Source organism: Notamacropus eugenii, chromosome 1, assembly GCF_028372415.1.
Source record: "Notamacropus eugenii isolate mMacEug1 chromosome 1, mMacEug1.pri_v2, whole genome shotgun sequence".
Lineage (NCBI taxonomy): Eukaryota > Metazoa > Chordata > Mammalia > Diprotodontia > Macropodidae > Notamacropus > Notamacropus eugenii.
Genome location: NC_092872.1, coordinates 510,177,529 through 510,201,723, shown reverse-complemented (window position 1 = coordinate 510,201,723; position 24,195 = coordinate 510,177,529). Strand labels below are relative to the sequence as shown.

General features: G+C 38.2%; 1 protein-coding gene across 1 annotated transcript in view; it reads right to left on the bottom strand.

Annotated features, from left to right (window-relative positions):
• The window catches only part of LOC140519948 (disheveled-associated activator of morphogenesis 1-A-like), an 85,695-nt gene extending 74,045 nt beyond the window's left edge, over positions 1-11,650 (bottom strand). Inside the window, exon 1 of the mRNA XM_072633497.1 lies at positions 11,524-11,650. Coding sequence (XP_072489598.1) covers positions 11,524-11,628 — 105 coding nt within the window. The 5' untranslated portion in view covers positions 11,629-11,650. The remainder of the gene's footprint in view (positions 1-11,523) is intronic.
• Between the last annotated feature and the right edge of the window lie 12,545 nt (positions 11,651-24,195).

The window sequence follows — 24,195 nt, the reverse complement described above, 5'->3', positions numbered from 1 at the left end:
TAAACAAAAAGAAAAAGAAAAACCTGGGAAGACTTATATGAACTGATACAAAGTGAAGTGAGCAGAACCAGGAGAACACTGTACATGGTAACAGCAATATTGTAATGATGGATCAACTGTGAAAAAAATTTAGCTACTCTGATCCATATAATTAATTATCCAAGATAATTCCAATGTACCCATGATGAAAAATGTTATCCTTTTCCAGAGGAAGAACTGATGAACTCTGAATACAGATTGAAGCAAAGTTGTTGTTGTTTTTTTACTTTGTTTTTCTTGCTGCTTTTGTTTTTGGTTTTTTCAATATGGCAAATGTGGAAATATGTTTTGCATGACTTCACATATATAATTCATATCACAATGTTTATCTTCCCAATTGCTAGGGGGTGGGGGAGACGAAGATAATTCAGAATTCAAATTTTTTCTTAAGTACATTAAAAAGGATGATAGTATCAGATATCTAGACCTGGAAGCTCCCTTAAAAACCAGTCCAGAATGTATTTTATAGATGCAGAAATGGAAGATCAAAAAGGTTAAATGACTTGCCTCCAGTCCCACATGTAGTAAGTAGCAGAAGAAGGAGTTAGACCCAGGACTCTGACTTGAAATGTGATGTTTCAGTTCCAATGAATTATGCTGCCTCTTAGTTTAGATTTTGATAACCATTGAGCTTGAATCTTGTCTATCTTTATATTCCTCTCAGAGCATAGTAAAGGAAGCATCCTGCACACAGTAGGAACTTCACACTTAATAAGTGTGTTGGATTCTCTTCCTTTGTCTCTGCAGATGTCCAGCAGCCCATATTCCAGCAGCAGGGGTTGCTCCTTTTCTGGGCAAACTGTTTAAAATAACTGGGTGGCTGTTGTTTTTTTCTTTCTTCCTTCCACTGCTAGAGCTCTGTGATGCTATAAATGAGACTTATCTAAACAGCACCCTTAATAAAGCAGTGTTTGAACAGGATAAAGAAGCAAACAGAAAAGATATTTAGACAAAGTACCCAGTAGGCCCTGGGGCGAAACGCCCTTCTCCTAAACTCACTAGCGGCTTCTCTGGCGTGAAAGATTTTTAGATTTTGTGGTTAGCACATTTGCAGGTTTTTAATATTGCCTATACTGTATTGACTGAGGAGACAGGCTTTTTTTTCCTTTTAGGAAAAAAATAAAACCAAAACAAGGAGCTCAATATCTCTCCAAAAATATTCAACTCAGAGGAGTCCTGTGTGGTAGAAACCATGTTCCTAGAACTAAGCATGCTTAGGTACTGTCCCCGCCAAGATTATAGATTGAAAGCTGCAAGGGCTCTTAGAGCTAATCAAATCCAAATCCCTCTTTCATTATATAGATGATGAACTTGTAACAGTGATAATGAGTAACTTGTTCAAGGTGACATAGGTACTGAGTGGAAGAGTCAGGATCTGAATCCAGGGCCTTGGATTCCAAATGCAGAATACTTTCTACTGCACATGCTAACCTCTTCAGTTAGAAAAATATGCAATTGTGAAAGGAAGCTATAATCCTGGATTAATTCAGTGTCTTATTTTTTAAGTGAATACTTTTGTTTTTATATCACATTTATTTTGAAAGATACTTCTCCACTACTCCCTTACTTAACAAACCCTCTGTTGTAACAAAGAATAAAATTGGGGGAAGAGAAATTCAGCAAAACCAGCCAATATATTCCCAATATCTGACAGTGTATGTGAAGTTCCCAACCCGTATACATGTGATCTATATGGATTATTGTTTTTCAACTCTCACCTCATCTGGGAAGTGCTTTGAAGGGAGGGAGGTGTATTTTCTTAGCTCTTCTCCAACCAGCTAGGGCAAGCAGTGCATAGAGCACTGAGCCTGTCATTAGGAAGACCTAAATTCAAATCCTACCTTAGATAGGTACTAACTATATAACCATGGACAAGTCATTGGCTCTTTATTTATCTCAGTTCCCTTAAATATAAAATGGGGATAATTATAGCACCTGTCTCCTAGAGTTGGAAGGATTAAATTGTTATGGAATAATATTCTAAAGCACTTAGCACAATATCTGGCACATGGGAAGTGCTTAATAAATGCTTGATTCCTTCCTCCAAGTCCAAATTTAGTTATTGTAATTATGCAGCATTCCATTTCATTTCATTGTTCTTTCTATTTATGCTGTGGCCCCTATGTATATTATTTTCTTGGTTCTGTGTATTTCATTCTTTCTGTATTTCAGAATTCTTCATAATAATTGTTTCTCTGAACACAATTGTATTCCATTACATTCATGCACCACAATTTGTCTAGGACTTGTCCAGTGTATGGGAACCCATTCTGTTTCCATTTCTTTGCTACCACAAAAAAGGGCTGCTATGAATATTTCCAACTCTGTCCTCCTTAGAGTAGATAATTTAGTCCTATCATCAACAGTCACATGTATATTGATCTCCTACTATGTATAAGGCACTGGAGTATGGACTTTGGAGAAGTCAAAGATAAATAAGGCAAAAACCCTGCCCCCAAGAAGGTGACAAAATCTGGGATGATGAGACATATCCTGCAATTCTCCAAGGAACTATGATTTGACATTTTCCTTTAGCTGCTGTGCTTGACTCCAACTCCAGGTAACACCAATCCCTCCCCATTAGGATAAGCTGATGAACTGAAATCACAATCACCATCAAGAATGACTCTGTATGCTCTGTTGTTGTTCAGTTATGTCTGGCTCTTCATGACCCCATGGACTATAGTGTCCAGGGAGTTTTCTTGGCAAAGATACTGGAGTGGTTTGCCATTTCCTTCTCCAGTAGATTAATGCACAGAGAAGTTAAGTGATTTGAACAGAGTCACACAGCTAATAAGTGTCTGAGACAGGATTTGAACTCAGGTCTGTCTGACTCCAGGCCCAGGATTCTGTCAAATTTGAGTCCTTCACTGAGCCACCTAACTACCTCCACCTTCATCTAGCTCTGTATACTACAACTTCTCGATTGACCTTCAGTCGCCTCTCCCCTCTGGAAGGCTAGAGGACAGAGCATGAAACTCCTTCCAAAACCTTTCTTTTAGAGGACTCACAACCTTCTTGGGTAACTCCATACTTCAGGAGCAGCTCTCCTTGACTTCAATTCCGTGGTAGAACAACAGGTCCCCGCCCCATGCCCTCTCTCTTTTCTCCCTGGTCCCTCCCTCCATCCCCTCCACCACACCCCTTCAACTTCTTTTTATGTGTTATCTTCCCCCATTAGATTGTAAACTCCTTGAGGCAGTTCCTGGCACATTGTAGGTGGCTTAATAAATGTTTGTTGAATTGAATTGAATTGAATTGGCTACCATGGTTTTCCGTGCACTGATATAGGCCTTAACATGCAGTTTTTTGGGTTTTTTTTTTTTCTGTGCTCTCTGAATTTATTTTCTTTCAGCAACTTAATGGTGATGAGATTCTCAGTACTTATGAGAGTCCTCAGATGACAGATGGCAGATGGCAGACTTATAATTCTTAAACTCAAAGTCTTTCCATCTTGGTAGAGATGGAAATAGCTAATGCCTGTCAGAAAGCCCCATAGACATGACCTTCAAGAACTTAGGGTCACTATGAGATACCCTGTCATGATGAGGTATACAAATAGGGTTTTGGTGAAGGCTAAGATGAATCCACACAAAAAAATAGCTACAATGTGAAATAGTAAGGGTCTGGTGTAGCCTACAATACACTTCAGAGAATGTAGGACCTTCTTCAACTGGTGAGGAGAGAGTGGAGGAGCATTGGGGAAAATTTCCCAGATGAGATGAGATTTGGAAAACACTGATACATATAGATCACACATATATAACCTATATCAAACTGTTTACCATTTTAGGGAGGGAGTGGTGAAGGAGGAGGGAGAGAATCAATTTTTTTTAATGGATGCTAAAAATTATTTTTACATGTAATTGGAAAAATGCTATTAAAAATAGGAATACATATATGTAAAAGACATACTATTTATTCACTCTACACAAGATATGTTTGACACTATTGAGTCATGTTGTATATTTTGTTGGAGACAAAGAAAGATAGATAATGTCAATGATTCATCTACATAAGGTTAGGGATCCACAACCCACAAATTGGGAATCTTTTCTCTAGTATGATTATCATCTCTATGCAAATAACTCCAAGAACTAATATCCAGCCTAAGCCTTTCTCCAGAGCTCTAGTATTGTATCGCAAACTCACTGTAAAAAATTCCCAGCTGACTGGCCTATAGGAATCTCAAATTCAGTGTTTCCATAATAAAACTCATTAACTTCTTCCCAAAACCCATTCCCTTTTCCCTAATTTTGTTGAAGGTACCATCATCTTTTCAATAAGCTAGGTTCTCAATTTCAGAGTTATCCACTATTTCTTTTTTGTCTTTCTAACCTCAGTGCCTAATATAATGCATGGCATACAATAGGTGCTTGATAAATAATTATTTTTGATTATATAATAATATATAATATAATTATATAATAATATTAAAAATTATATTATTTATTATTTATATTATATATAATATTGTATTATAATTACTTATAATTATAATATATGACATTATATTATAATTATTTGTAATTATAATTATAACATATAACATTATATTATAATAAATAATTATTATTAATTGAATAATTGATTGACTATCCTCAGTTCCTGCCCTCTGGGGCTTATAACCTATTTGACTTATATGATATGCAACCTAGTAATTCTGGCTTTGCCACTTACTAACTATGTTTACTATACTATACCATACCATACCATACCATACCCCACTATACTATACTATACTGTACTGTACTATACTAGACTAGACTAGACTAGACTAGACTAGACTAGACTAGACTAGACTAGACTAGACTGTACTGCACTATACTATAGTATACTATGTGCTTGAGTTGATCATTTCCCCTCCCTTGGATTCAATTTCGTCATCTTTAAAGTGAGGGGATTAGAATAGAAGCCATCAAAGTTAGGATCCTACTCTAAATCTATGATCCTAAGTGCAGTTGAGTGGTAGCTAAACTCAGTTTCTGGGCTTGATTAAGTCACAGCTTCCTGTTTATTTTTGAAAGTACCATCTAAACATGCTTTTTGACCTCCAGATCAAAACACATCTGGAATGAGGTATAATCCTCCCACCTTCAACAGATACAGTTAGTGTAATGTCACAAGTAAAAGCATTGCCACTCAGTTGTTGTTCCACTTAGGGTAATTGCTATGAAATGCTACCACGCTTCTCAAAATATAGGTGTTGTCTCAGGGCATGTGATGAGAGAGCAAGGTATACCTCACTTCCTTTTTTTTATCTTGTACTCTGCACCTAACAAAAGGCTCCTAACAGTTAACAATTGTTCTTTTTCCATATTTATTTCAAGTGAAAGACCCTTGAAAGCAGAGACTTCATAGTGTGATCTCACTAAGATTTCTAATGTAATATCTATCATCACTGATAATAAATTAAAGCACACTTTTACCCTAGCTATGCCTATGAAAACGTTTTTCCCTGTCCTCTTCTTTTTTCTTCTACCTGCTAGCTTCTGGCAGTGGCAGACTGTGATAGAGGTGTTACAAGGGTGCAGAGTACTCCCATCCCATTGGATAATTACCTGTGTGCCACACCACCATCTGATTTGATAATTCTGCATATTGCTGGTCATCCAAAAACACTTGGAAGCTCTCTTCATGACTGCCATTCCTTGCTCCCATGCTTGCCTTTATCTGTACTGTAATCACTACCTATATACACAAACTAATCTATGTATTCAGTAACAGACACTTCAGAAAACCTATTTTATGTAATCTGACATTCCTAATTAGACTGAACATCTAACACTTTGCTGTAGTTAAGCATTGCTACGCAATGATCAAAGGGTAAGAGAAGAGGGTGAGCCCATTAGGACTTATGGGGGCTTACCTCATTAAAGCCATGGCACCTGCAGGAAGAGCATTCTCTCTTCTATCCCATAACAATGAAAGAGAGGAGATTGAGAGACTTTGTAAACCTAATGTAAATGTTTCATTACCCCTTCTTCAATACTCCAAGAACCATGATCTCGTTCTCCCCTGACCTGTACAAACAGAAACTTTTTCCATACCCTCTGATCCTGTATGATTCATCTAGCGAAACCAGCTTAGTTGACATAGCAAAGTGCCCTAAGTGAGAAATGGGAGGCATCCAGGTAGATCAAACTACCCCAATACTATGTTGATCACCACCTCTTCTCTGAGCCTGAAGGAGACAGTCTAAGATCCTGCATCCAACAATCCAAGAACATCAGTCCTTCTGGCATCTAACCCACCATCCCTGCTTCCATACTAGTCCCACAACCAATCCAAGGAAATTACCCTTGTAGAGATACAACATGACAACTGCCTTTGCAGGTGCTACAGCCCCAATCTCCTCAGCAAAGCTAGCAATAAAAAAATTCAGAGAAGTTCTCCCCATCAAAATTCTTGGCATGGTGAAATGTTTCAATGTCAGAAAGTATCTGGTTTTATAAATGGAAATAACATTTTAAAAGATATATTATCCTGCCAGGGCAACATATAATTGTACTATCACCTTCCTAATCCATATATATATATACACACACACACACACACACACACACACACACACACACACACACACACACATATATTTGTTTGTTTGTTCCCATGCAGTCTACATTACATAATAATTTTTGGCTACCATGTAACCATTCAAAGAATAATAGGATCCTAAGATAACAGATTTAGTCAACCAATACTGAGCTTGCATTCTCTAAATTCCCAAGAGTTTTTTTCAGGGAAACTTTTCAAGCCATATTTCTCCCATGCTGTATTTGTAATGTTGATTTTTTGTTTTACTTACGTAGAAAGCTTGCATTGAGCCTACAAAATTTCATCTTATGGAGATAGAGCCAAGATAACAGAGTAGCAGGAAGAGGTACAACCAGCTTATTCCCTTCACTTCCTCTGAACATAATCTAGAATGCACACCAGATCATATCTTGATAGGGAAATCCAAGAAAACATCATAGTGAATCATTTTTCTAGCCTAATACAACATAGTGAGATGGATAGAGAGGTCTACAGGCACTGGGGGACAGGATCTAACCAGAAATGGCCATGCAGAGCATGAGGAGTACAGAAAGATTCTGTGTACCAGGGCAAGAACAGTTCCTAAGTCTAGCACAGAGATAATTAGCCATTGTACAGGATGCTGGAATAGCTATAAAATGGAAGCTCCTTTATTCTCTACCCAGTTCCAGGTAAAAGATTCGGAAGTGGCATAAGAAGGGGATGTGTGTTTAGGGTTAGCAATCTAGGATGAAGATGGTTATGGACAAGCAGCAAGTTCAATACCAAGCAGCAGCTGTGTGGCTTTAATTCCAGGAGTAGAGCAGGGTCTCAGTTTTAGTTTCCAGTCTACTCTGAAGCCAGCAGCAGAATAACTACAGCAAGAATCTTAGACCAGAAAGAACCCTGCAGTTCAGTCCATCTGAACAAACACAGTCCCAAATGACTGGTAGAGGCTGAGACTAGCAATACTTGACTGTAATTTCAACTGGGGAAGCCCATGGGTGAGTTGCTTTACCCAAACCCAGATCAGGAATTTGCAGAGCATAGACACTAGGGCAGCAATCAGACTGCTCTATTTAGCATTCAAGGCCCTTCATAATCTAGTCCCCCACCAACCTTTCCAATCTTCTTGCACCTTACTCCAGTACTCTTCAATCCAGTGACACTGTCTTCCTGGCTGTCTCATGAACAAGACACACATCTACGGGCTTCAGGCATTTCATGGAGATATTTTCCATGCCTAGAATGGTCTCCCTCTTCAGCTCTACACACTAATTTCTCTGGTTTCTGTTAAGTTTCAACTAAAATCCATCTTTTATTGGAAACCTTTCCCAATTCCTCTTATTTCTAGTGTCTTACTTCTGTTATTAACTTCCTATTTGTCCTGTATAAAACTTGCTTTGTATATATTTGTCTGTTATCCCTCCCATTAAATTATAAACTCCTTGGGGACAGGGATTGTCTTTCACCTCTTTTTGTATCCCCATGGCCCCTGGCATGTGGTAGATGCTTAATAAATGTTTATTAATTAATGAAAATGAAAGAAGATCTTTTCCACTTCATATCTGTATGTCATATGCAAAGGAATCACAACATTTGAAGGTTAGAAAGAACCTCAGTGGTCATGTAGCATATTCCATAAATGAAAGATATCCCCATCATAATATATCTAACAAACAGTCCTTCAGCCTCTACCTAAAGACCTCCAGAAAGGAGAGTCTGACTACCTTTCAAGGTAACATAGTTCCCTTTTGGAAGGTTGGTAGAGTGACCTGCCATAGTAGGGCCTCCTGCCTAGCACTCTACACATCTGTTTTTCTTCATCTACTATTTTTTTGTAACCCAACCCCTTATTGCTTATATGCTAAAACATATTGCTGGAAAAAATGCTACAAACATATTGCTGAAAAAAAGAGTCCCATTTTAAAATATTCTTCTGGGGATGCTCTATGACTATGACTTATGGCATACCACAGACCTTGAAGAATTTAAGTTAAGGGTCACTAAAGGGGAAATGAAAAGGCACATGGGAATTATCAGTAGGCTGCAACATATTACCAACTAAGAATTCTTCAGGAAAAGAGATGAATGACCAGAAATAAAAGGTGAGCCAGTCATGTGGCAAAGGTGAGGAATAACAAATGGATGGCCTGAGTGTTCTGTTGGGATCCATGCAATGTCAGGAAAACTAGAAAAAGGCACCAGCACATTGAGTAAAGCCCATAGGGAAGATTTATATGAGTACCTTGACAAGAGACATGCAGTTATGAAAGGGGATAGGTAGGTAGTAATCTGAATCATTGGGAAGAATGCTCATATTAACACAATCACATGATTATTAGGCAGCTAGGTAACCCTGGGCCTGGAGACAGGAAGACCTGAGTCCAAATTTGACTTCAGACACTTACTAGCTATGTGACCCTAGACAAGTCACTTAACCCTGTTTGCCTCAGCTTGCTTATCTGTAAAATCAGCAGAAGAAGGAAATAGCACACCACTCCAGAATCTTTGCAAAGTCACAAAGGGGTCACAAAGAGTTGGACACAACTGAAAAAACTATTGTACAAAACCACGACCACTAAAATTTCAAAGTGTTGCTTCTAGTCTTATGTAACCCTCCTCTATATTATTCAACAAATGACATCATATTTTAAACTGACACTTCCCAAGGTTGCCATAGCTTAGCACTTGGCTCATCTGACCTCATATACCCCAAATAGTCAAAATTGAATAAAAATAGTCATCCTTAATTTTTAGGGTTTTGGGGGTAAATAGATACTTGGTAATGGTAATGCAAATTGGATCATTCCTTCAGAAAGCAATCTGGTCATATTTTAACAGGAGAATTTAAATTGTTGATATGTTTTGGTCATCTCATTAATGAAATTAATCCAGAGTAAATATTTTTTTCAGTTTTATATAGGGAGATGTTTATTGCAGAACTATATATAACAATGTGTAAACCATGGGCCATTATCTCAAACTCTGTGTTTACATGGAACAAATTCAATCTTGGGGGCTGTCCCCATGTCATATATCTTAGGCTTATTTCACACACACACACACACACACACACACACAGTGAGAGAGAAAGGGAGAGAGAGAGAAAGAGAGTGGAAGAAAGAGAGAGAGAAAGAAAGAAAGAAAGAAAGAAAGAAAGAAAGAAAGAAAGAAAGAAAGAAAGAAAGAAAGAAAGAAAGAAAGAAAGAAAGGAAAAGAAAGGAAGGAAGGAAGAAAGGAAAAGAAAGGAAGGAAGGAAGGAAGGAAGGAAGGAAGGAAGGAAGGAAGGAAGGAAGGAAGGAAGGAAGAAAGGAAGGAAGGAAGGAAGGAAGGAAGGAAGGAAGGAAGGAAGGAAGGAAGGAAGGAAGGAAGGAAGGAAGGAAGGAAGGAAGAAAGGAAGAAAGAAAGAAAGTTTTCTCTGGAACCTAAAGTATAGCTCATTTCTAGGTTTAACTCACAGATATAGGCAAACATATCCTAGTTCTCATGTAATCATTCAAGCTAACAATAACAGGCAGAGAATGTCTTTATCTCCTCCCTAGAGTCAAGAGAAAGAAAGCACAAAGGACTCTCAGGAGCCTCCCTCTTCACAAAAAATAAAAACAAAACAAAAAACAAAAGAAAAACTTGAAACCATTTCAATGTCCAGTGGCTAAACAGATTGTAATATGGTGGTACAATGGTATCTCAAGAGGCACAGAGCAGAATAATACAAAGAGCACAGAACTTGGAATCAGAAGACCGTTGTTCAAGTAGACCTATCACTTACTAGCTGTGAGACATGGGCAACTCACTTCAACCCTCTGATCCTCAGTATCTTCATCTGTAAAATGAGGAGCATGGTATTTGCCCTATCTCCCTCACTCATAAGGAAAGTAATTTATAAGTGTGAACAATTTTAATTTGTACCTTGAACACTGTTTTTCAAAATGAAAATCCCAATTCTATACAAAAACATGGAAATTTCCATGAGAAATAATACAAAGTAAAAAAAATCAGAATTAATGAGCAGTACTGGACATGCACTGTTACAGTTATTGAACTATATATTAGGAACTGAGAATTAATCTGGGATTTAATTGGTAAAGGTAACACCTAGGTGAGGATACTACTACCAATACAAGTCCGCACCTTTTTTGCAACTTAGATGCTGATTTGTGTTGATAGCAGTATCCTTGCCTATGTGTTACCTTTGTCAATTACTTTTTGTCAAAATTTTAAGCTTTAATATCTTAAAACTGCATTGAAACTTTGGGGAATAATAATAAGAGCTAACTTTTATTTAGTATCTTCAAATTTGCGAAGTGCTTGAAAAACATTTCATTTGATCCTCACAACAACCCTGGTATGTAGGTGCTATTATTATCCCCATTTTATAGATAAGGAAATTGGAGCAGACAGATGTCAAGTGACTTGACTGTCATTTCCTATCTGGCTGCTTTCCTCAACTTCATCATCTCCAGAAATTCATCACTTTATAAGATGAAATCAGTTCAGAAACTCAAATGTCATCAGATCATTTCCCACTCCAGCTTCATTCTCAGTTAACCTCCTCCTTCCTCCTTTTCAACTTCTTTTTAATATGTTTTCTCCCCCATTAGATTGTGAGCTCCTTGAGAATAGGGACTATCATAAGTCTTTTTTTTTTTTAGTCTTTCCTGCCTTAGTACAGTGCTGGGTACATAACTTAATAAATACTTACTGATTCTGCCTCTGACTCAGCGTCACGTTGCTAATAGCTGTCAGAGACTGGATTTGAACTCAGATCTTCCTGACTCCAAATCCAACCCCATACACTACAGCATCTAGTTGTGTCTAAATGTGCTAATAAATTGATCAAAGGTTTATTGATGTCACTATGTCTGTTCATATAAGGTTAATTTTATTATAATATGAATTAAACACAAAATGCCATTTTAAGTGTTGTATCCATAAATGGATGCAAACCCCAACACCTAACCTTACCAATGGGTCATTCAATTCCATCCCTTCCTCTTCAGCACCCTTCTCTTTTTCTGCCAATTCCAAGGCTCCTTCGATGCTCAATTCTTTATTTTTCACCATATTCATAATTTTCTTGAGTTTTTCTTGGCTGAGCTGAAACAAAGAAAGACAAGGCACAGATTGACATAGATTTGCTCACCCACTCCTCCCAGGTGTGACACAGCTCTTTTGAGACATAGTTACATATCCAAGACCCACCACAAAATTACAATTTCATTCATATTTTATGTTCTATCGACAACCTGTCTGGTGAGTTTAATCTACCTTTGAAACCTACTGAGAGGCTACAAGAGATCAAATATACAGGGCTTTGTACAATTTCCAAATACAGGGTGCTTTGCAGTGGAACTGAAATTGCCAGGAGAAATTTTTGTTAGTTCCCCAGCTGAGCATGAGGTAAGAATACCAATTGTGTTGGTAAGAGTGTGTGTATGTAGCAGAGATAAGTCTGGTATACAGACCACGTGAAAGTACAATCAGGAATGTAACACAAGGCCAATCAAATGGAAAATGGAAGAAACTTGAACTCTGATCAAGCCACCTCAGTTTTTGAACAGCAGCTCATGACAAAACCCATAATTCTCTCTGCTGTTCATAAACAAGACCAAAATTTGTCCTTCAGCTCAAAGGCCCACCCTCCTTCTAATTTGCTTCACTAAGCTATCTGCCACCAAAGCAGTCCTTAGATTTGTTCTACAACAATAAATAAGCAAGCCCATCTGTGGTCTCCCAGGCACTGAAATATAAATGCACATGTGGGTACCCATTCATTCTGGAGCCTAAAGCCCCAGGCCTGAGGAGTCACTAGCAGGAAGTCAATTCAACTTAAAAGGGGTCACTGTCACATCATGTCAGCTCAAAGCCAAAGCTACCTCTCTCTTCTCTGTCCTGAAACAGGCACTACGATCAATTTAATGTAAGAAATATTTAACAAGCTTCTACTAATGCAGTCTCTGAGAGAGACACTAAAGAAGGGAATAAACGTGACAAACTAATTCTAGTACTGGAAGAGCTTTACATCTTCACTTATTACCTGTGTGTCCTTGGATAAGTCACTTAACTTGAGCCCAGAAGTTTCTGGGCTTCAATTTTCTCATCTGTAAAGTAGGGAGATTGAACTAGAAATCAGGGTGGGAAAACCTGCGACCTTGAGGCCACATGTGGCAGCTAGGTGGTGATAGAGCACCAGTGCAGGAGTCAGGAGGACATGAGTTCAAATATCACCTCAGACACTTGATACTCACTAGCTGTGTGACCTTGGGCAAGTCACTTAACCTCAATTACTTCATCCTGGGTCATCTCCCTTCATCCTGATCACTATCTGGTCACTGGATTCAGATGGCTCTGGAGGAGAAGTGAGGCTGGTGACCTGCACAGCCCTCCCTCACTCAAAACAAAGTCAAGTGCAAGTCATGTCATCATTTCTCTGATGGCATGGTCTTCTTCGGCAAGGAAGGATGAACACACACAGCCATCTAGGTTCTCAAGTGTGGCCCTTTGACCGAATTCAGCGTATCTGGATTTTCCTCCTCCAGATGAGGAACTGAGGCAAATGGGGTTAAGCGATTTGCCCAGGATCACACAGCTAGCAAGTGTCTATGACTGGGAATGAACTCAGGTCTTCCTGATCCAAGGTCTGATGCTCTATCCAATGTGCTGCCTAGCTGCTCCATATAGATATAGATATATACATATAGATATATATACATGCTATATAGATATGTAAACACATAGTCTATATATGTATATAGGTGACACATAGTCTGTATGTGTGCCACATATAGACTAATATATGTGTGTGTATAATATGTATGCATGTATGTATATATTACATCCACTATGTATCTCTCTCGCTAAATATATATGCATGTGCAATATAGATTATATATGCAAATGTACGTATGTATAATATGTGCATGTATATATGCATATATATGTGCGTGTGTATATGCATATGGATACACATATACATATATACAACATATACATATGTACTTCAAACAAATTATTACATGCGAGTAGCAACATGAAAGATGTCATTAGAGAGATATATGATTGGAAGTGTGATTGGAAAGACTAGCCAAGTAGCAGAAGCAGGGAATATAAATTCCTGGAGAGAAGGGAGTGATTCATTGTTCCCTTTGAATCCTCAGAACTTAGCACAGTGTCTGGCACATAGTAGGAACTTAGGAAATGCTTGCCAGTTGATCAATTGATAGCAAGAGCTTAATAAATGCCATAGCACCCTCTATTCCTGTGGCTTCTTTCTCTTGGCTGGTTCCTTCCGGAATTTCCATTCAAAAGAAAATGCTTAGGCCAGCCATGTCATCATTCTTCTCCAGGATATTCTCCTGACTATTCAGACTTTCTCTGCCATGTCCCCATGTAGATAATTTATCCCCTCCCCCCTTCCTTTTATGCTTTGTTTCTGTCTATTGGAATGTAAGCTCTTTGATGAAAGGGATTACTTTTCTTTCCCCTTGTACTTGTATGGCCAGTGCTTGATATAGTCCCTGGCACATAAGTGCCTAGTAACTAGATTGATAACTAGTTGATCAGCTGATAGCGTATACTATCAGTCAGAGACACATTGATATCCATTTAATGGCAAGAGATTCAGGAAAAAAAACACACTGGGAGAACCCAATATAGAGGCTTTCCAGGAGGATATGGACGAGATGTATGTCCACACAGGCACAGATGGATAGTTTGTGAGCCGCATTGCTGGAGGGAGAACCCACATCAGTGAGTTGCAGACCAACCAAAGTATAACAGAATGAAATAATCAGATACAGACAAATGAGTACTCCATCTATTAAAATATGACCACTGGGATATAAAGAAGTTAGATGACTTGTCCTAGATGAAAGAAAATTCAAAATCAGGACATGCAAACACTCAGTTGCATCACTGATTTATTCCAAGTGTGAATGGTCAGATGCTGGCCCTTTCAAAGAAAGAAAATCTTATTTGGATTTTTTTTTCACTTATCCCAGTAACACTGGTCATATTAAACAAAACTCAGTAATACTAAACAAAAGATAGAAATATTAAACTAGTCACACACAGAGAACACGACATAGTTGAAGCAGCATCCTTGCTCAGTGTTCTGGTCCTAAGTCAACAAGTATATAGATTATACTGTGCTGAGATAGCAAATATAGTTTTTGACAACTTGCTGTGTGATGCTGAGCAACTCATTTCTCCTTTGGAGCCTTTGCCTTCCACATCTATAACCTGAGGGGGTTGCACTAAGATGGCCTCTGAGGTCTCTCTTACTTCTAGTTTTATGATTCCATGATCCCTTTCAGCTTTGAAGTTCTATGATTAGTGTGGGAATTTCTAGAATAGTGTGTCCAATGGGGGAAGCAGTATGGGGAGAAGAAACTTTTCCAGTGCCTTTAAATCATACCACATGCAGTTGTGTTGAAGTTAGTGCTACCTGCTCACCAACCATATAAACAGGGCTCACTAGAGGCATCTGTCCCAATTGAAGATCCATAGGCTTTCTAAACTGTCTTTGCTAATCCACAGCACTTTCATCTTGCAACAAAACTTGGCAGCAGAGAATGGCTAGAGAGGTAGAATGAGAAAGAGTTAGTTCTAGGAGGGACTTCCTCATCAGACTTTATCCCTCAGGACCTGTCTAGGTTGTCTGACAGCATCTGAAAACCCTTTCACACTGTGTGGGATTGCACTGGAAGTGAGTTCTTTACTGATAGATAAAACTGATTTGTTCCTGCTTTCCCCACACCATGGCCTCACTGAATTGGTGCCACACAACTGCAAGGTACTCAGGATTCCATGAATTTACAACAGCAAATCCATCCCAGCAAGCATGTGCTTAGAATTTTTCCTTCCTGCTGAGACTGAAGCAAAGCATTGCTGAATTTAAACCTTTGTGTTCCTACAGAATGTCCTAGAGTGGTCCTAACAAAATGTGGTGGTTAGAACAACTCCCACATATAGAGCACTTTGGTTAAGTATTAAACTCTTTGAACCTCAGTTTCCAAATCAACTAAAATGAGTATGAATGACTTGCTGGAGGTCATATATCTAGCAAATGACAGAGGTAGGGTTGACTCCAAGAACTATTAGAATCAGCACTAATTCTGAATCAGGATTGGAAGCCACTTCAATGGCCATCTCAGTCAACCCATACAGTAAATGGAATCCTACTATAACATACTGTGGTTGACAAGTGATCATCAAGAATTTATTCAAAGAACTCTTAATGAGGGGGGAATCCACAACATCTTGAAAAATCCCATTTGATTTTTTATGTAGTTCCAGGCTCAGGTCACTTCCTACTGTAACCTTGTTTATGAAAGCAAATAGCCCAAAGGTTAGAGAACAGACAACTTGAGGAAACTGAAGGTAGGGGAGAGGAAGAGTCCTGGTAAGGCACAGAATGCAATCTTCAGGTATCTAAATTCTAAAGGACTGTGGACTTCTTGTACTTTGCCTCAAAGGCAAAAACTAGGACTAGTGGGTAGAAATTATAGCAAAAAAAAAAACTTCTAACTTCACATGACTGGAGGTCTTCTGAGGTTGAAGGACCACTTTGGGGGATGCTATAGAAGGGGACACCACTTAGGTCTGAACTAGATGGCACCTGAGGCCCCAGGCAACTCTGATATTCTAGAGTTCTATGGATTCAAATTGTGAATGAAAATTAAAATATCAACACAGTCCCCTCAACAAGTTTATATTAGCTTAAGAGCCTAAACCAGCCAGTTAATAAGTATTTCTTAAGCTCCTACTTACTATGTGCCAGGCACTGTGCTGAGTGTCAGGATGCAAAGAAAGGCATAAAATAATCCCTGTCCTCAAGGAACCCACAATCTAGTGGCGGAGACAACATGCAAACAACTGTATATTCACAAGCAATATACTAGGTAAATTGAAGGCAATCTCAGGAGGGAAGGTACTAGATACCGCCTGGATTTTAAGCTTTCGTTCTATGTACAATTAATTCTCTGCACATAATTACATCTTAACAAGATAAAATCCTCTATGAACAGTTTTTATGTAAACAGCAAGTGATTTTGATATATTTGAATTAAAAGAAATTTCCTTAAGGCCAGATTCTGCCATGTTTTCAGAAATATGCCCCTGTTGTTCCAGAAATTATTTTACTTCAGGGACCCAATTAAAGCTATCAAAACTCTTAGACTCTTCTGGACAAAAAGGATGCAGCAGCCTTTGCACAGAAATATGCAGCTTATAATTTTTCAGTAGTTTCATTTTATAGGTAAAAACATTTCTTCAACCAAGGGGCTGGGTTATGGAGAGATCATTGAATTGCTGAATTGCTTGCAAAATCACAGAAGCTCAGTAATAACGCAGACAAGAAAATGCTTGCAATAAAAGCACAAGCAAATTTATTCCTGGACAGTTGAAAGAAATCACCAAAGAGGCTTATGTATGAGATCCTGTCATTTTCAATGCTTTGAAGCCTAAGAGTTGGTATGCACAGTTCACGAGAGGTAATCAAGCAGAGATTATGTTGGTTCCCATTGCTCCCAAATTATAGGGTGTCTTGTACTGGCCAGCCTCTCATGCTTTGAATATATGATAATCACAGAGCCCAGAATAATGTCATCTCATCTATTCTCTAGGAATAAAGAAAAACAATGCCTGTCTGCAGGTTAGTTGATACCTCCATCCTCTTCCATTCTTTTGGTTTTAGGTGTGGGGAGAATCAACTGGGAGAAAGTGTTCCATGTGAACTAAAACAGGTAAATAACAATCATTCAATTTGTGAGTTCTGTCAAAATATTTGTCAGCAGGATGGCTTGGTGAAGTTTCTGACATACTCTAGTTAGCAATGTATTTTACTTGCAAACAAGATTTGAGTAACAGTACCTGACCTTTATCATTCTGTAACTGGTGAAGGAATTCTCTTGTCACACCACAATTTCAATTTTTTTTTTTTTTAAGAAAACAGTCTTTGTCAAATTTCCCAGCTGAAATGTCACCAAGTCTGTTCATGTTACACAGTCTAATGGAATGGGTCCAACACGACCAGGAAATAATAGCTGTCTGGAACTTTGGTAGAATATAGGGGGAATAATACGGTCTCCACAGTCCAAGGTTATATAATTTGACATGGCGATGTAGGGGGTAAAATGCTATGTTGTTAAAAATCTATTCAGAAATTGGTACTTTCTTTTTCCTTCATTTAATTTTTTTCAATTAACAAGAATTTGTTTTTTCCCTCCCACCTCACCATACTTAAAGGAAAAAGAAAACCAAGTTGTTGTAACAAATGTGCACAGTCAAGCAGAACAAATTCCCTCATTTGACCAAATTTAAAAATTTTGCATTTTAAATCCACCATCTCTCTGTCAGTGAGCAACATTCTTCATCACTAAACCTCTGGAATCATCATTGGTCATTGTATTGGTAGGGGTTATCAAATCTTTCAAAATTGGTCATCTTTGCAATGTTTTTAGCATTATATAAATTGTTTTTGCATAAATCGTATCTTATAAATTGTTTCTTCTCATTTCACTCTGCATCACTTTGTATAACTCTTTCCAGGTTTCTCTAAAACCATCACATTTGTCATTATTTGTGTGATGTCAGAATAGTAGTATAGAAGAAGACAGCTAGATGGCCCAGGGAATAGAGCCTCTGGTCTGGAATCTGGAAAATTTGAGTTCAAATCCAGCCTCAGACATTTAATTGCTATGTATACCTGGCAAATCATTTAAGCATTTGCTTCAGTTTCTTCCTCTGCTAAATGAGCTGGAGAAGAAAATGGCAAACCACCACAGTATCTTTGCCAAGAAAATCTCAAATAGGTCATGAAGAATTGGTCATAACTGAAAATGACTAAACAACAGTAAGTAGTCTAGAAATGGGCTCTTTCTTTGCATTATTGTTTGAGTTGTCAGAATCACGGAATGATCCAGCTATCATATTAGGACATGAAATAATAGTGTGTATTGTCTGGTATAGCCTAATCTGCATAACTTCTCTTATTTCTGTTTGCTATCAGTGTAGATAAATGGGTTCATTTGCTATTCATTATTTTTGGTGGTCTTTGTGTAGCTAGCATGTCATGGGAAGATTGTCAAGTCTTCAAATATAGCTTGGGACACTCTTCCCCACTAAGACATAAAAACCAGGAAAGTATATTGAACCTAAAAATCATTTTGTCTGACCTAGCAATATTTTGGAGGGTAGATAGTTCTAATTCTCATCCATTAACCCCTCTTTGAGGAGAGCTAAATACTCTAGCTCTATGGATCTCATATCTTGCTCCCCTCTAGGCAGGAAACAAATTCTCCTTAGAGAGTAGTGAGCAAAATTCCAGAGATGTCTTTTCATACCGCCTAAGAATCTACGTCCATTTATACATGTGAATGTATACATAACACATACATGAATATAGCTTGCAATTCCTATACTACATGAGGAAATAGGAAATGGAAAAATTCCTCTTAGTATGGCAAATATGTAATGACACATGAGAAACAGAAAGAGAGAGAAAGAGAGCCTTCAGAACTGTTTTATAATCCCTAGTTTGGAGTCAAAAATTTCTAAGATCTAATTGGTCAAAAGAAATCTTGATAATCATGCTCATAACACCAATCTCTTCTTTGTGCTTTGGTGTTTATAAAGTGCTTTCAGAGACATCTCATTTGTACCTCATAATAACCTGTGAAGTTCTCAAGGCAAGGACTGGGATCACAAATTGAGACCTGGAAGGGAGTTAGAAGATATCTAGTCCAATTCCCTCATATAAATAAGAAATAAATTAGAAAGGTTAAGTTACTTATACAAGGTCACATAGCTAAGTAACAAAGGCAGGATCTGAACCCAAAATCTTTCTAACTCCACAACTAGCATTCTAGTCACTGCACCAGACTGTCATTCATTAATTTCTCCATCAAGTACTTAGGCCAAAGTCGTGCCACTTTTATGTAGCAGAACTAGGATTAGGACCCAAGTTATCTGACTCCCAAACCCATTCTCTGTCTCCTCAATTGGCTGCTTCCAAAAGTCGTGTCAAACCTTGTAAGGATTAAAATTTGTGACCTGGGTTTAAATACTCATTCTTTCACTTCTGAACAGTATAATGATAAGAAAGTCACTTAATCTTTCTCTGAACCTCAATTTTCTTACTTATAAAATGGGAATGGAGTAGAAGTTATTGAACTAGGTAACCACTAAGAACCTTTCCATCTCTCACCTGTGAAAAATTTGTTGAATGAATGGACACCATTGAGAACTTACTTAAACAAATGTGTGCATAGGTTCTGAAAGTCATTCCCGAAGAAGAGTCCAAGCATACTCTGAATGGTGACAATAGCATTGGAATAATGACAAGGATCACAGTACCTTATATTTGAACTGGAAAGAATCCTTGTGAGTACAGAAGAAGACAAGGTTCATTTGAATGTTTAGAAAACAGTATCTTTCAAGGCTCAAGGCAGGTGCTGCCTCCTATGGGAAACTTTTCTTGATGGCCCTAGTCATCAGCGTTCTCTCCCTCCTACTTTACCTCTATGAATCTCATTTTTCTTGTACGTTAAAGAAAGAGGGTAGACTTCTAAGTTCCTTTTTGAACTCTGAACCTATGATTCTGTGATTCTCTTAAATGTTATAGCCCCTATTATAATGATAATAATAATAGTGATGGTGATGGGATAACTAGCATTTATGTAGCACCTTCAATATCTCATTTTATCTTCTGAGACCTGGGAGGTAAGGGGTATTATTATCCTCACTTTACAGATGAAGAATCTCAGACAAGCAAGAAATTAAGTGACCCACCAAGAATCACAGAGCTAATGAAAATATGAGACCACATTTGAACTAAGGGCTCCTGCTCCAGGCTTAGTGCTCTATCCATAGCACCAGCTAGCAGCAAGCTTCTTTAGGACAAGAACTGTGTTTCATTTCATTTGAATCCTCAGTCACCTGTAAATAGTTGATCAGTAGCATGCTAAAGGTAGTTCTAACCAACTTTTCAGTGTGAGTATTCACACCTCAGAGATTAGCAAATAGCTACAGGGCTTGATTTATTGTTTTATTGATTTCTATACTTAAGAAAGGGCAGCTGGAGAGCAGTGGATAAAGCAACCCCTAGAGTTAGGAGGACATGAGTTCAAATCCCACCTCAGATACTGTGTCACTCTGGGCAAGTCACTTAACCCTGTTTACTTCAGTTTCTTCATCCATAAAATGAGCTGGAGAATGGAATGGCAAACCATTCCAGTGTCGTTGCCAAGAAAATCCCAAATGATGTCACAGAGACTAGGACACAACTGAAGGGGAAAAAACTGAACAGATCTAGGAGTTAGTCATGCAGCTAAAATTTAAAAGTCACCCACACTTTTTTTTTAAAAAGCTGAAAGCCTATTGATAAACTTTTACCAGTACACTCCTGCCCTTAATAAATAATTTGAACTGAATTAAATTCAGCCATCTTTATACAGTGCTTTGCCTTTTGTTCTTAAGTAGTTGTGGGACTGAATTACTGCCCCGTCTCTCCTCTGGGCCCTGAAGGGGAGATCCTAAACTTTTACATTTGGAGGCAAAGTAGTGTAGTAGGAGTACTTGTGTTGGAATCCAAACACCTAGGTGTGCACTTCCACCTTGGCCACGTCCCCTCACTTTTTGGAACCTCAGCTCTAAAATAAGGATGCTCACTTCACCCTAGTCCTTGTAAGAAAAGCCTTTGTCAACCATGAAACACCACATAAATGGGAGGCGCAGTGAAATTGTCGAGACCTCGTCTGCACCTTTGTTTTCTACTTGAGACTTGTCAATCAAACTTAAGAATGCTAGCTGACAAGATTTGGCTTACAGGATCCCAGGTTTTCAATGGTAGGGCATTTGAGGTGAGCAGGGAGGGGCACATTCTGCCCGAAGCTATGGATAGAAAAGGCTTTATTCCTTGTGGCAGGTGAAGGATTTTAAAAGACTAAAGACCCGCTTCTTAGGCCTGGGGAGTAATTTAAATAACAAGGGTCAGGATTAATCCTTTCCTTAGCTAAGGTGAAAAGAAATCTGTGAAGGAGCTGGAATAAGGAGCGTAGACAAGGATTCATTTTCTGACAATAGATCTGTTTCCAATCTTGCTGAGCACAGGCTGCTGTAATTATATTGCCTTCCTCGGACTGCATACACACTTCCTCTCTCGCCATCAACTCAGTCGTGCCTTTCCATGAAAGCCTATTTTAGTATAGACACCCTTATAGATATATATATAATTCATGCACTTTAGCCTTTACATATTTATTTTGCATTTTAATTAAGGCCAAAATCTGAATACTTTAGATGGATGGTTTCTTTATTCTTCTATGCATAGCTTATAGGCAAATTACCTGGCAGAAACCCAAATGTTAAGCAAACACAATGCAACCAGTGACTATAGTAAGCTATTATCCCGGTACAAAGGACCACAGGAGAGCTTCGAAAGTCCTGTCCTTTCAAAGAGACTCTCATGGGACGGATGGCATTTCCCTACTCTGAAGCCTCAGCAGAACAAGTGAGAGAACACCAGAGTCCCAGGACTACTGGGAAATGCTCCTCAGGAAACAGCTGCCATCATTTTCCCTAGCACCAACTGGAGAGTTCACAGGGGGTGGAGACTTGATAGACCCCCCTGGAGTTTATAAGGAAATCTTGGTCTAGGCACAGAGTTGTAGTTTCGAGAGATTGACCCCTTTGGGTCCAGTTGTTTGAACTGGTCAAAAGAGCAGCTCTAAACTGAGAAAATAATAATAATGGCTTGAAATTAAGAAAGGACTCTAAGCTTTGCAAAGAGTCCTTGTGTATTCACTACCTTTCATTAACTCAGTCATGTATTAAACAAACATCAGTGCCTACCCATAAATAGAAAGCTGTGTCAGTGCTAGGGAAGATGATCTAACAATCGTAATAGCTAACATATATTACATATGTGCATATAACATATATGTGTTATATATACATATTATATATTAGAGAAAGAGCCTACTACATTTCGGGCACTGTGCCATCATCACCAAAGGATGTCAGCAGGCTATTTGCCCTGGACACACATTTCCCCTCTATGTGTGCCTTCCACATGCATTCCCTGACCATATGAGTCCCTGGCATGTGCCTTCTTCATACATATGTAATACAGTTATGCGAATCCTCTGTGCCGGTGCCCTGTCCCAATCAATAAATCAATAAGCATTTATTAAATTCCTATTATATACCAAACACAGGGCGAGGAACTAATGAAATGAAAATGAAAAGTTGAAAGGAACAACATTTAATCCAACCTTTACCTGAATGGTAACAAAGACAAACAATCCTATTCTCAAAGAGTTTATGCCCTTTTGGTGGGGATACTGTTGGTAGAGTAACCTGCAAGAATATGTATCCCATGTGTTTATTAAAGATCTTTTCTTATCATTTTATTTGCTCTTCTTTTTTAATAAATAGATTTGTTTTGAATTAAGGTGTCCTCTGGCTGGCTGGTAAAAGTAAACATATCCATTAGGCTTTTGATCTGTGGTTTTTCAGTGGACAACAACCAACAGATTGCCTTGATTCTTGGGTAGTTTTTTTTTTTTCCCCTCTGGGGGTCGATTTGTAAGAAGGGATTTCCCCAGTACTATATTATTATTACCCCATTTTACAGATGAAGAAACTGAGACTCAGAGAGGTTAAGTGATTTACTGAATATCAGGTCGTAGAAAGAGAACTGGATTTGGAGTCAAGGGACCTAGGTTCAAATCAAGTGGCTTTTTAAGATGTTACAGCATGTCTGCCTCTGGGTAAATTTCTTAATTTCTCTGAGCTTCAGTTGCCTGATATGTAAAATGAGAGGATCAGACTAGATAATCTCTAAAGTCCCTTCTAAGTCATGTGAAGAAGTCAATCAACAAACATATATTAAGAATCCACTATGTTCCAGGCACCAGAGATACAAAAGTAAAAAAAAAAAAAAATAGTCCCTGCCCTCAAGGATCTTACATTCTATCAAGGAAAATAATGTGTCTATTTATAAATGTGTATATGTGTGTATGTATGTGTACATATATAATTATAAGTACATACTGTTGTAAGTATAAACATATACTATGCATAATTATGTTTGTATGTATATGCATACACATGTACATGTATCTGTGTATACATATATATATGAGCTATATATACCTCTATATAAATATATCCACATATAGACACAAAGTAAATATTTTGATCTTAGTTGGAGGCATTAGGAAGGAAAAGCACATGTGATATAGATAGATAGATAGATCGATTGATCGATCAATCCAGAGTCATCCAGCTAATAAGTAAAGAATGAGGATTCAAATATAATGCTCCTAACTTCAGGCCATTTCAGGCTTTCCAGTATAATTCTACTTCTTCTAAAAGCCAGTCTTAAAGGCACATCTAGATTTTTCAATAATATAATATGCAGTGCTGTGATATATTATTTATGAAGAAACCACCAAGGATTTCAAAGCAGCTGATCTTTAAAATGTTATGCTCCACCTTAACCATGTTCAGGGAAGAAAGAACAAGGTGGTAAAGACCAATTTGATTGCTAATTGAGTTCATCTACCCTCTTGCTACCCAACTCTGTCCTTGAGGAAGAATCTGAGGGTCAGCCTGGTGGGAGACATTCTGAAT